A 14350-nucleotide genomic window follows, 5' to 3' on the forward strand; every position below is an offset into this window, starting at 1 on the left:
ATAACAAATAAAGTAAACAAATAAAATGGTCATGAAACAAGATAACAAATAAAGTAAACAAATAAAGTAAATGTCAAACAAGATAAATAAAGTAAACAAAAATATGAACATGAAACAAGATAACAAATAAAGTAAACAAACATATAAACATTACACAAGATAACAAATTAAATAAACAAATAAAATGGTTGTGAAACAAGATAACAAATAAAGTAAACAAATAAAATCAACGTGACACAGGATAACAAATAAAGTAAACAAATAAAGTAAATGTCAAACAAGATAACAAATAAAGTAAACAAAAAATGAAACATGATACAAGATAAATAAAGTAAACAAGTAAAGTAAATGTGAAAAGATAACAAATTAAGTAAACAAAGTAAACAAAAAATTAAACATGAAACAAGATAAAGTAAACAAATAAAATGAATGTGAAATAAGATAACAAATAAAGTAAACAAATAAAGTAAATGTGAAACAAGATAACAAATAAAGTGGATTAATAAAGTTATATAAACAAACATACAAAAAAAGCACTTAATTTCTCTCTGGGGATTAATCCAGTTATTCTAGTCTGTTATAGTTTATTCTATTCTAACCCAGGATTTGTAATTCCGTAATTAGGTTTGTGTTTCTAATTCTGGTGTGTAGTTTGTGTGTGTGTGTGTGTGTTAGGTAAATAGTCATGTTTGGCTATGGCAGTTTAGTCTTTTGGAAGGCTGATAGAAATCTAATAACCCACTGGAGTTCAGCTTCTGATTGGCTTTATTAAGCAGCGCTGATGATAAATGATTAGTGAAATTGCATTCATTTCTGCTCTCTTGTGTTAACTAAATGAGGAAAACTTGTTTAATTAGAGCAGCATTTAAATAAATTAGTATAAATAAAATTTAATAAATCAATTAGTAAAAGTTAAATAATAATAATAATAATAATAATAATAATAATAATAATAATAATAATAATAATAATAATAATAATTTAAAAAAGGCTAGTTAAATTTAGTAAAATGAATTTTTTTATTTGAATAAATAAAAATAAAAGAATCATACTGTGTAAACCTTGCTTAAAATATGATTTGTTAAAACTAGAAAGAATCTATGTGTGGAAATTGTTTTCAGGCTTTTATGGGGAAAAATATAAATTAAATAAATAATATAATTTTTTAAATTTATTTATTAATTTATTAATTTATTTATTTATTTATTTATTTATTTATCCTCCTAGCCAACCTTATTAAGTCTGACTTTGCTCAGCTGGGATGCCGAGAGGTGCTGATGAGGACGTGACAAAGTGAAAGTGTCCTCTGACAGTGACATCATCACACCAGTCATGCCAGGGTGAAGCACAGCGGTGATGTAAGCAGGGCCGAAGGGAGCGATGACCATCGCAGTAATTCGGGAGATGATGACAGAATGAGAGCATTGGACAGACTCGGTGCAGTGACAGCTCTATGACAGTCGGAGTTGAGCCAGTTTAAAAGAAACTGATTAGTCTGGAACGATTAGGTCTCGCAAATTGATTTATTTGTGTATCTAGAACTAATTAGCCTGAGACATTCAAATAAAATAAGATAGAGACACTCAAATGACCCATCAGCAATCGATCGCCTGAATGCCAGTATAAGTCTCTCTAATTCAGTTAGGAAGAAATAACTAGATACATTTTATCTAGGGGGGGGTGGGGTAAGGAGGGTGTTTTTGGAGAGTCCTATGAATTTACAGCATTTTAATTGTCTTTCATTTATAACCACTTTACTGTGCGATAAAATTAATCCAAAATGTTGTGTACTACATGTGTAGATGTTTAAAAAACGACATATCTCTGTAACACTGTGTGTGTGTGTGTGTGTGTGTGTGTGTGTGTGAAGACCTAGAATGGGGTCTTCCCTTTGTTTTACAAACTGTTTCAAATTTCAGGCTTTTGTTAAGCAGGAATGCAGTTTGCAGTTACGGTTAGTGATGGGCCATTCTTAACACACACACACACACCATGAAAAAAAAGACACTTAAAAGAATAAAAGAAGAAGCTTCTTATTTCAACAGTTAAAGGGAAAAAAAAATCTCACTTGCGTAACTCATACTGGAGTTAAATAAGCAGCTCTCAGACATAACGACAAACCCGTGTGCTCATTGTGACACTTGCACAGCTTTTACATAAACAGGGTTGCTTATGTCATCATTATGAGCCATTCTGTCCTATATCACCTCACGCCCGGTCAGCTTGACCATTAAACACACAGTGGACACAGTGCAAAGAACAAAACATCGGCACAATGTCATATTCCAAGCACGCACATGCTTGGCCTCAAATTTCTATCTTTAGTATCTTTATATAATATGTGTGTGGTTTACTTATGTAGGCACACGGAATAAAAAGTAAAAGCCTCTCAACAGTGGACGCAGTGCTTTTCACACCTCCCTGAGATTCACACTTGCAAAATATTAGACTATTCTTAGTTCACCGTGAAGAAAATAGGATACGCCGTATCCAATACTGTGTTATTGACTTTTATAAAAACAGATGTGGATGGAAGTCAGTGTGTGATTCATTAATGTGATTATCAGAACTAGGATCCTTTCCATGTCCTGTTCATGACAGCTGGCTTTAATGTATTCACAGTATAATACATTACTTTTATAGATAGATAGATAGATAGATAGATAGATAGATAGATAGATAGATAGATAGATAGATAGATAGATAGATAGATAGATAGATAGATGTTTTTAGGCTGAAAGGAAAGCACATGCTTGTCTTCAAATACAGCAGTTCAGAAAATCATCGCAAAATATCTACTAATGAAAAATCTGGCAACCTCAGAGGTGTTAAGTACCTGCATAGCACAGAGTCTGAATACTGAGAGTTTTCCCTGTGCAAACACTGTCATAACATCTCAGAGATGCTGCTTAAAACTAAGGAATTTGTCGTCATATTATCACACTTTTATTAAAGAAAAATGACTTGTTAAGAAAAGCTTTTACATCTATGTCCTCTGAAAACTTTACTGTTACAGTGACTATGATTTAGAACTATCGTCTCTGCTCAGACGTCCATCACTCATCAGGAAGTTTCCGGTTTTGTGTTTCCTGTCTGTAATAATGCACACGTGAACTGATCGATCGAGAACACGCTGCTGAAGTTGTCGTTTAATGTGGAGAGAAAGACGTGAGATCAGAACGGAAAAATAACAAGCACGGTCCTGAATCTCAAGCGATCAATATCTAAAAGCTGTAAAAGTCTGGATCCACCCACAGGGCAAGAAGGAGAATGGAAAGGAAAATGCGAGCAGGAAACGGTTGAGGAAGTTGAGGGAAGGGAACATGAGGATGTCTTACCTTGCTGGCCACGTCTCTGGGCATACACCACCACCACAGCTGCGAGCACCACATAGCACACCGACGTCACAATGTTGGCCATCTGTAGAGACACACACACACAGGGGCAACGGTGAACTTCCGGCCAGCCTGGAATAAAACCCAGCACCACTGATGCCGAGTCAACATGAGGAGCTTCCTCTGTCTCTCTCCGTGCCTTTCACTCTCCTCTCTGACTGCCTCCTCATCCTCTGCCGTTACTCTGCTCTCCCTCCCTCCCTCCCTCCCTCCCTTTCTTCCTCCCTCCTACCCTCCCTCCCTCACATTATCACTCACCCCCCCCCTCTCTCCCTCCCTCTCTCTCTCTCTCTCTCTCCCTCTCTCTCTCTCTCTCTCTCTCGTTTCACAGAGGCTGCTCAGGAGAATCGGCGTCTGCATGGAGCACTCACTTTACTCACTCCACACACACACACACACACACACGTGCCTTTAAAGGGCCGACGGAAGCCGAAAGAAGTCTGACCTCAACCTCGGACCTCTCTGGCCTCAGGGTACAGAGGGAGGGTGGAAAAAAGAAAGAGAAGGAGAAGGAGCACAATGCCAGGCTCTGTCATTTTTTAAGGACATACAGTACTACATGCAAAATTCTCGCTCCTCCTCAAACTACTTCAATCCCTTCTTTTCAGCCTTGGTCTCTTCTTCTCTTCTCTTCCCCTCTCTCTCTCTCTGTCTCTTTAGCTCCTTTTGTTTCCCCTCTCACTCCCCAAATGGAGCATTAAAACCCAGACCAAGAACAACACCTCCCAGGGCCTGGGTATCAATCTAGCTCTCGAAGCATGGACCATTCAAACATTAAAAAGACCCGACAGTTAAAACAACACGAGGAGGTTTTTTTTTTCCAGAAGCAGATGTGCAATATTTCACTATTTGAGACATGAAAAAATCCCCCCCGTTACGCACAGCAGGCAATGCAAGCAGAAGACGAGTACTATTTTTTTATGCACTTGTTTCAGTTCTTTTCCCGAATCCCATCAAGCAGTCATTCATTAAAACAGCAAATTATGACATGCCACAAGGGCTAACATGCTAACAGTATTTGCGTAGCCTAGCCCCAGTTCACGAGGGCTTTTCCACCAGCAAAAGAACAAACTCTCCTTAAGCTCTGACATCGAACAGATTAAGTGAGCGTGGCGCAGAGATAATATTTGTGCGGTACTTTTATCTGTCCACACAGTGAATATGGAGAATGTTTGGCTTTTGGTCTGCTACTTATTATAGCTTAATTTATGTGTCTGCCTGCTAAGCTAGCCTTTTATCACCAGACTGGATTCACTCAGGATTCATCGCACGGAAATTTGCAGCAGATTAGAAACAGATAGCGAGTCTCTCGTCGAGTGCATATGAAATGAATCAATAAACTCGAGGTGTACTAACACTTAGTTCACACAAGAGTAAGAACGGGCGATGCTTAAAGCGCTTATTAGCGTTATTTATGGCGTGAGTTAGCTTTAACAAACCGTAACAGCAAATGATTCAGGCTTTTATTGTCAATTATATTATTTAGCAACTTTTATAAATAATTCAGAAACTACAGTGAGATTCATACCAGCACAAATCATGCTAGAACCTGATAATGTTTCCAGAAGCTAGCGTTTCAACACATGATAAAAAAAAAAAGATTTATCCATCCATCCATCATTTTAGTTACAATGCAATGTTGTAGAATGTCCATGAAGCATTTGTCCTTCAACAGATCTTCCCTCACCAGCCTTTCTTTTTCTCTCTCTCGAAGTTCATCTATCCATCCATCTTTCTATACATCCATCCATCCATCCATCCGTCAATACATTCCTCCATCCATCCATCCATCCATCCAGCCATCATTTCAGTTACAATGCAATGTTGTAGAATGTCCATGAAGCATTTGTCCTTCAACAGATCTTCCCTCACCAGCCTTTCTTTTTCTCTCTCAAACTTCATCTATCCATCCATCTTTCTATACATCCTTCCATCCACCCATCCATCCATCCATCCATCATTTCAGTTACAATGCAATGTTGTAGAATGTCCATGAAGCATTTGTCCTTCAACAGATCTTCCCTCACCAGCCTTTCTTTTTCTCTCTCTCGAAGTTCATCCATCCATCTTTCTATACATCCTTCCATCCATCCATCCATCCATCCATCCATCCACCAGTCAATACATTCCTCCATCCATCCATCCATCCATCCATCCATTCCTCCATCCATCCATCCATCCATTTTCTGTAATGCTTATTCTACTATTCTATATTTTGAACCAAATGTTAGCCACAGTTTCTTCTCAGTCATGTCCAATACAATACACCCTGTTCTTCTCTTTCTTTCTTTCTTTCTTTCTTTCTTTCTTTCTTTGGAAAATACAAGTATATAGGATATTATATAAAATGTAGAATATATTATAATGTTAATTAGCATCTTAAATCATGCTAGTTAGGATTGTATTTTGAGATACTAAGCATGTTGTTCTAAACGCTGAAAGATTCTCACTACTACTGCATCTATCTCCGGCTTTTCTCACCTGTCATTTCTTCTCCTGTCCATTCTGAAGTATTTCTAATGAATAACGTTTATAGCATGGATAAATTTGGATAACGTAACCTGACTTCCCAATGATCACAGCACAGCTCAAAAGCAGATCTTTCTACTCTGGAAAAGTTTAAAGCAAGCGTCAGGAGAAGCATATGACTGACACACCAGTTTTTTTTCCAGCATTACAGAAATAAAATGCATTGACAGCAGTGAAATTAAAATTGCATCTCTCTGTCACAGCTCTTGAATTCTCCTGCACGCTTGCGTGTACGTAGCATTTAGCCTGTTAAACACCGGGAAAATAAGTTTGATATCTGACAGCTCGGAATCTTTTCTTTTCTTAAAGTCACATCATGGCGCTGAAGATATTATAATAACCCCTGCATATCGAGTGCCGTTTCATTTTCCGTCACCTTCTTCCATTTTTATTTATTCATTCTTTATTTACGGCCATGGTGCTGATTAGACGTTTCACCTCACCACTTAATTAAAATATATAATTCATTAGGGCTGCAGAATGATTTTCTCTCTCTTCCCAGGTTCTTTGTGATGTCCTGTACCATTTGCATTTAAATTGGAAATTCCAGGCTGAATCCTGACGAGAGATGGGACGAGGTATCGAAAAAAGAAAAAGATGAATCCCATCGCAGCAAGAGTCCAGAGTCCCATTATGCCGATGACTGACACAACAACAGGAATCTTCAAAGCTCCTTTTAGTGTGTGGTTTATTTCACTTCTTGGAAAAAGATTGGAATAGTTGAAGGTATCCTCCGTTAGGTATCTCATTTGTTTAATGTAAATTGAGTTGTGAGGTTTTGGTGCATGTCTAGGAAATAGTTAGATGACTAACATAAAAAGACAGAAGAGACAGGGTTTTTTTTTATTTTTTTTTTTATTTATTTATTTATTTATTTATATTTTTCTAATTTTTCTTTTCTTTTTTTAATGCTTAATGCTTAAAGTCAACTTTTACTGAAAAAATATTATTTATTTATTTATTTATTTATTTATTTATTGATTGATTGATTCATTAAGTATTCTCACCTGATATCCTGAGTCAGTGGATTGGCAACTAAGCTTTCTTTCTTTCTTTCTTTCTTTCTTTTTTTTAAAAATCGTTTATGTTTAAAGTCAGCTATCATTGATAAAATTGTATTTATTTATTTATTTATTTATTTATTTACTTACTTACTTACTTACTTACTTACTTACTTACTTACTTACTTATTTATTTATTTATTTATTTATTTATTTATTTATTTATTAATTAAGTTTTCTCACGTGATACCCTAAGTCAGTGGATCGGCAATTAAGTTTTCTTTCTTTCTTTCTTTCTTTCTTTCTTTCTTTCTTTCTTTCTTTCTTTCTTTCTTTCTTTCTTTCTTTCTCTTTTTAAAAAATGATTTAGGTTTAAAGTCAGATATCATTGATAAAATATTTATTTATTTATTTATTTACTTTTCTCACCTGATAGCACTTTCTTTCTTTCTTTCTTTCTTTCTTTCTTTCTTTCTTTCTTTCTTTCTTTCTTTCTTTCTTTCTTTTTAATTAAAGCCTGGCTTTTTTTTAATAAATCTTCCCCTCACTTGCTTATTATCAGAAATCTCTCAGATTAGCCGACATGCTACACAGACTCAGGGCCCTACTTGCATGCATTCAACAAACCTGACCTCTCTGCTTTGTGCCTAATTGTATGCGAAAGATAACATCAGTCCTGTCAAGACCTGCCTAACGAGTGGACTTCGAGCTGCAGGATTGGTGTTTGCGTATGAATAAATAGTTGCTATCAATAGGCAGTCAGCCGGGCGTCTCTTTTAGAGCCTGTCAACTCTGAGTGTTTGGGTAAATGTGTGTTTAGGTGCGAGTGTGAGCTAGCGTGCGTGAGCATGCATGCGTGCATGCGTAGCTGTGTTTGGTTAGCGAGAAGACGAGGGTTTTAACAATCTGAATTCCGTACACAAGCCAGGACCTGCTCCACAACCTAACCAAACAGAGGTCACGTCCTGGGGTCTGACCTCTCGACCCTGCTGAGTGTGTCAAACCAAAGCAAACAGAGCGCGCTGGTGGGTGGCAGAGACCAGGTTCCTCCTGTGTTCTGCTAGTGCATGCTGCGAGTACTTTAACTTATCGCTGTCAATGCAAAGAGATATACGAGGTTTATGAGCTGTCGCTTTGCACTAGTTGTGTTATTTATGTGCTACCGGGTCCTGTGCGATCGATACACACTGCATTTAAACTCTGAAGTTCCTTATGATAAATTCATAAAACGATTTGTGGCTGAGATAGTAGTATCCCTAAATACCCGAGACAGAGTGTTAAATATTTCTGCAGCAATAATGAGCGAGATAATAAATGTTTTATGACTGTTTTAAGACAAAATGCTGACTTTTTGGCTGACTCGTTCACAACCAATTCATTCATTCGTTTACTCGTTCTGACTGATCTAATGATGTTGCTTTTTTACCGTGTGCCTCAGAGAACCCCAATGTTCTGGAGTATTTACTCTGGCTCACCCTGCGTGCGTCTGCTCTAAATTAGTTATTGATGGGAAAGCGCATATGGCCATGAACTCTGTATGGGAGCTCAGAAATACTTTTATTTACTCGGCTTCTCCAAGCCCTTAAAATACAGCCTTCATGAATAGGGCTTTTCCTGGTCGGGGTTCAGACTCAGCCCTGACCACCCGGTGCGCTAACCACACCACGCAGCCCATCCCATTACCGAGAGGCTAAATAAGCGAGCGTCCCACCAGCAGGATGCGTACAAGATGCTTTTTTTCTCCCCTGTATAACGAAGCTTGTGTGGACGTGTATAATCATCGTGCTGTTTGGCGCACGTGTAGAATAAAATGAACATGAAGCTGTGAATAGCAGCTTGAGATGTATGAATCTTTTGATGGTCAGAAAAAGGAGGGGGTTCGGTGTTGGAAAAGCTGCGTGTTGGTAAACAGAATGCAGATTGGACAGCTTGTGCGTTCTTTTGGAGACAGGCCCAGATTTCTTCCTCCACAGCGAGTTGGGGGGAAAATATGTCCAAATGACACCAATACGCCAGCGTTGTCTAATGTTTATGAATCCTGCCCTTCTGCTGAAAAGCTATTACCGTGTACCGGGAGGCAATAATGGAGCCAGAGCCAATTCAAGTGTTCAAACAGGTTGCCAGAAGAATGAATATGAACCGTGATGATGATCATCATCATCATCATGATGCGCAGACTGTAGCGGTTCTCGTTGTGAGGTTGATTTTGATTTGCTCCTGCAAAAAACACAAGCATACAGAAGCTATTTGACACTGACTGGGTGATATATGGATTGCGATGATGATAATGTTCAGTTCTCTAGCCTGAGGTTAGCATCTGTTACAGATTGATGTGTGTATGAAAATGTCTCTATATTTCTATTTCTGTCTTTCATTCCATAACTGTGGCAGCAGTATGTTAATCTGATGTTTCGCCAGAGGAGTTATGCCTCACTGATTTGTCATTAGCCAGAGGGCTAAACTAGTCCTGCTTTTTTCGAGCTAATTAATAATGAGTAGCTGCTCTAGATATAATGGTCACTAAACCTGGCCAGAAACAACATTCTTTCAGGACGACACAGTTTTTCCAATAATCCATCAGAAAACATGCGAGTACACCGTGTTTCACGCTAAATATTATAGACAAAACTCTGGAACTTTTAAAGATGCTGAACATTTGTCATTCCAGATATCTGTTTATATACTATTCACCTATGCAATTTAAAACAATTACAAATAACCAAGTTATTTACTACATAATTACCAGCCAAGAAAGTGCTAAAGATTAATGCATTTAAAAAGCCAGGATCTTGAGTGAGTATGCACGGACATGCAGTCTAAAAACAGTCTCACTTTTATCCCAGAAAAATACGAGTAAGAGTTTTGTGTAATAGCCAGTATTCATAAATCATTATAACTGAGCATAAAATTGTGCTTTTAAACTTGCAAATGAGTCCCAGTCATTTTTTAGAAACCCTAATAATGCTTTATAAGGGCTACTATGATGCGCTATATAATACCATGTGATGAGTGATAATTAAGTTGTAACAAGGGTTTTACTGTTCATTATAATGCCATGTGGTTAAACGGGAGTTCAGTTCAGTTCAGTTTTTAACACTGAACATTGTCACAGAGCAGCTTTACAGAAATATATACCTATCCAGGATAGAAATTATATATTTTAAATTTATTTTAATAATATAACTCTTATTATAACTAATAATCGGCCTATGGACAATATAATAATATAAATACAATAAATTATTAAAAAAATGTTGTGGGAAATTAAAAATACTACAAGCATATAACTCTAGATAGATAGATAGATAGATAGATAGATAGATAGATAGATAGATAGATAGATAGATAGATAGATAGATTCAGGCACATCATAGTGGTCAAAATTAACAAATTAAGTGGCAATATTTAAACAAACAAATAAATAAATGTACATGGGTGCTTTAAAATATAAAAATAAAACAGAAATAACTAATAAATAAATAAATAAATAAATAAATAAATAAATAAATAAATAAATAAATAAATTAAGTAAGTAAGTAAGTAAGTAAGTAAGTAAGTAAGTAAAATATGAGTTGTTTATGTGAAGTCATTGCTGCATATTATCTTTGTTGTTTTTTTGTTTTTTTTTTTGTAAGTAATCTGCAATTCAAATCAGATAAGATTATCGATCCTAAGAGGAAATTAAAGTGTTCCGGCAGCATGCAGAAAGACCAGTCTCCTAAACTAAGAATAAAATAAAGAAAAATTAAGAGAGAGTAAAATAAATTTTTTTAAAAAATAATTAAACTTGAAATAAAATAAGCATTTCAATATAATTATATTACAAAATAACTTACTAATACATAATGAATACATATTATTGTGTTATTACTTGACTATATTGAGGGATAATTTAATGTATTCAATTAACCTCTGATGTACCCAATAATGAAATTTTACACAGAATTCTAAGCACAGTTAGAACAATTTATGAATATGGGCTTCATAGAAAGCGTTTCCTGACACAATATATGATAGTCATTAGAGAGAGAGAGAGAGAGAGAGAGAGAGAGAGAGAGACTCTGGTACTTTTGTGCACTAAAAAGTACCAACTTTCACAGGAAGAGATGATGTGATCTGAAACTGCAAACCACCAAACACGACCTGTCCCCTCTTCCCTGTAAACATGAAGGATATGTTTTTAACTCTCACCTCTGGAATAATTCAGAGTTCGACACATTCAACCCAGTCTCTCTATCCTTCATTCCACTGGACTGTGCCTAATAAACTTCAAAACCATGTCAACCAAACAAACAATCTGTCTGGCTTTCTTGTTGAATTATTTGTAGAAAATCGGCTATAAATAAAGCTGAAAGTGAAAGCAGGGCTAACAGCTGGGTGGCAGTGCTAAGGCGTCAGTCTCGGATGAGCTCCAGCTTCGTGGCTGGCGCAGGGGCAGGCTCTATGCCCTGCGGCATGCACGCTAAATGTGCCCGTGCCTGCCACCTCTGCAGGAAGACAACATCTGTTCTTCTGACAAACCAGCGAACAGGAGCCAATAAATTACTGCACCGTATGGATGCGGCACTACACTACTATAATTCAAAATAACACAATATAGCAGCAACCTGACCGAAATATGAATATTGTGGAAGATGAGACAAACTGTGAGAGAGAGAGAGAGAGATACTCAAGCCTTGAACATGATTTTGACTTTTAACATGCAGAGAACCTTTTCACCTCAGCGCTCTCCCTGAAGCAAGCCAACGCTGCCACTTTGTCACTCACAGAGCGTTTTCTGTGAGTCACAGAGTGCAGGTGTCAACAACACAGCGGTGTGTGTGTGTGTGTGTGCTCTCTACTACCCTCATCTCATTCCCACAGTGCTAATGCCTAGAAAACCCAGACACATGGTATATAACTCGGTCTACATTCTCTTCTTGTGCTTAGCTCACACTGTATCTGAGTACTGTACCTGTGTTATATATATATTTAGGACTCAGCATGTATATACTGGGCTTACGTGTGTGTACCCAGCTCTGTCAAAGCTCTGTTTGCATAGTAGCATGTTTTCCAGGTTGCAGCTCAACCTCAGTGGATAAGTGTTGATAAAACTACTCCGAAGCCTAATATCCCAGCGATCTCACGAGGCAGCGTCAGAACTGTTAGGAGTAACATACAGTCAGCCTGCAGAATTAGAAAGAAACCCAGGGGGCGTCCGAGGCCGCGATACCGGGTTTTGGCGCACATCGGTCCTCGTCACGGCCCTGACAGAGTCATTAGGATTTTATTCCCAGTTCCCTGCTCCTTTCATTGCCTATTAGGCATACAATCCATTACAGGATGGCCACACCAGCTCCCCAAATTACACGCTGGGGAAATATTCCATCAGCATGGGCACTTGCACTCTCCTGGCACTGGCATGAGGTGGAGAGAAGGAATGTCAAGAAAAAGAAGCAGCAGGAGATAATGAGGCTAATATAGTGACAGAAGTATAAAGCAGCCTTTAGCTCATATATCGCACTTTGGTACGGATATTCCATATATGCCCAATTGCTGCAGATAATATTCAAGGACGTGTTGTTGGCAACCGTTAAAAATGACTTTTATAGAATAATACATTCAGTATGTTTGCGAGAGTTTTCATTCATTCATCTAAAGGAAGCGCCTTATCCTGGTCAGAGGTTCGCAGGATTCGGAGCTTGTCCTAGGAGCAGGAATGAAACCGGACACAAGACACCATTTAAAATGATCGATGTGATGATCTTCTGCCAAATAGCACAGAGAATGTCAACTAGACCAAAAAAAAAAACAAAGTTCTGACTAGTTGAAATTAAAGGTTCTGAAAGTTCAAACTATAAATGTCCAGTAACATTCCCAGAAAACCGGGTAAACAAATCATTCTCAATATTCTACTAATCTAAAATTGCTAGCAGGACAGAAACTAGCACTAATTAAAGATTAAACTTTCCTGGTTGTGCAATTGCACTTTTTGACCACATAGTACATTTATAGAGAGGTTTTTTTTTTGTAATGGATGAGGAGAGGTCCCGTTTTGAGTCTGGTTCCTCTTCGCATATCATCTTACACAGGATGCTCAGGGACTTTCTCCTCACCACTAATGCCTCAGGCTTGCTCAATGGAAAATTTGAAAATTTCTGAATTTATATTTTCCTATTAGACGAATAAAATAGAATTAAATGAATATCTACAATATGCAAATGACCAGCTATGGATATCAACATATTCATACGTTTATCTCATTTACATTTAGCAGACACCTTCATCCAGAACAACTAACATTTTTATCTTATATTATACAACTGAGGGTTAACGGCCTTGCTCAGGGGCCCAGCAGTGGTAGCTTGGTGGACGTGGGATTCAAACTCACAACCTTCCGAACAGTAGTCTTAACCACTAAGCTACCAGATTCACCACTAACTACAAATAGAACTTTTTAAAAACGCTAGGATGCTATAAACTGCAGGTTATTTGGCTAAGGGTTGCCTGGTACCGTGTACCGTACCATCGTCTAATAATTGGTATAGAAGGCATAAAACGTCCAGCTGAGCCCATAAAGTGTGTAACACTCCATGAAACAGGCTATTTTCAAAGTACTAAGGAAATAGGAATTCTAATGCAATGCTAAGGAATTTTTCCCCAACCACCAATTCCATAACCTTGGACCTTGAAATCGTGTTTTTGCGTATACAGTAGGAACAATTTAACTCACAGATCGATCAGCATGAAGGAATAAAGTGATATGTTTATGCTTGTAATTTTCCTGTATATGGCTTTCAATGAAATGGACTATTAAACAAATGATTTTGTGTAAGCTTTATGAACACAAGCCAGCAAGCATGAAGCAACTGAAGCGACTGAAAATGAAGTGCATTCTCTGCTTTCCTTTGACTGTTGCCAGCTGGGATTGCTCCTGCTCTTCAAACCATGTTTCTTTTCCATAGCAGCTATTCTGAGTTTAATTTCAGATTTCATTTTGCAGAACTGCGGGATAAGCATCGGAATCCACACGCCCAGCGAGTCGGGCGTGATTACAATAGCGAGTCTGGAAATTGTCATGTCTGCACCCTTCTCCCTGACAGAGTCCATCGATTTTGTACTGACTCGCACAGAAGAGTCAAACCTCAGCACGGCCCACCTGACCGAGCAGCTATGAGATTATCAGCAGCCGGACTTCGCCGCTCTCTGCTCTGGTGGGCTGCCATCTCGAGTGAAGCAGGGAATGTGAATGGAATATCCTGGGAAGAGAGTGAAACTTTGTTTGATAAGGAGAAAAAAAATAAGATGAAGAAAGAGATAAAAGCTTCACAATGAGAAAGACAAGATCCGCTGAAAGCTGAAGGGGTGTGACTTTGCCGAAGCCTGAAGCAATATTGGACAAAGCTTCAAAGAGAATTCAAGGCGAACCTTGAACTAAGAAGAATT

At 37.7% G+C, this 14350-nt stretch overlaps 1 protein-coding gene across 2 annotated transcripts in view; it reads right to left on the reverse strand.

Annotated features, from left to right (window-relative positions):
- Positions 1–14350, reverse strand: part of cntfr (ciliary neurotrophic factor receptor) — a 167758-nt gene that overhangs the window by 101372 nt on the left and 52036 nt on the right. For both annotated transcript variants that reach the window (XM_058412770.1, XM_058412772.1), the window contains exon 2: positions 3339–3420. In XM_058412770.1, the coding sequence (XP_058268753.1) occupies positions 3339–3420 (82 nt within the window). The remainder of the gene's footprint in view (positions 1–3338; positions 3421–14350) is intronic.

This window comes from Hemibagrus wyckioides, linkage group LG16 (assembly GCF_019097595.1).
Source record: "Hemibagrus wyckioides isolate EC202008001 linkage group LG16, SWU_Hwy_1.0, whole genome shotgun sequence".
NCBI lineage: Eukaryota > Metazoa > Chordata > Actinopteri > Siluriformes > Bagridae > Hemibagrus > Hemibagrus wyckioides.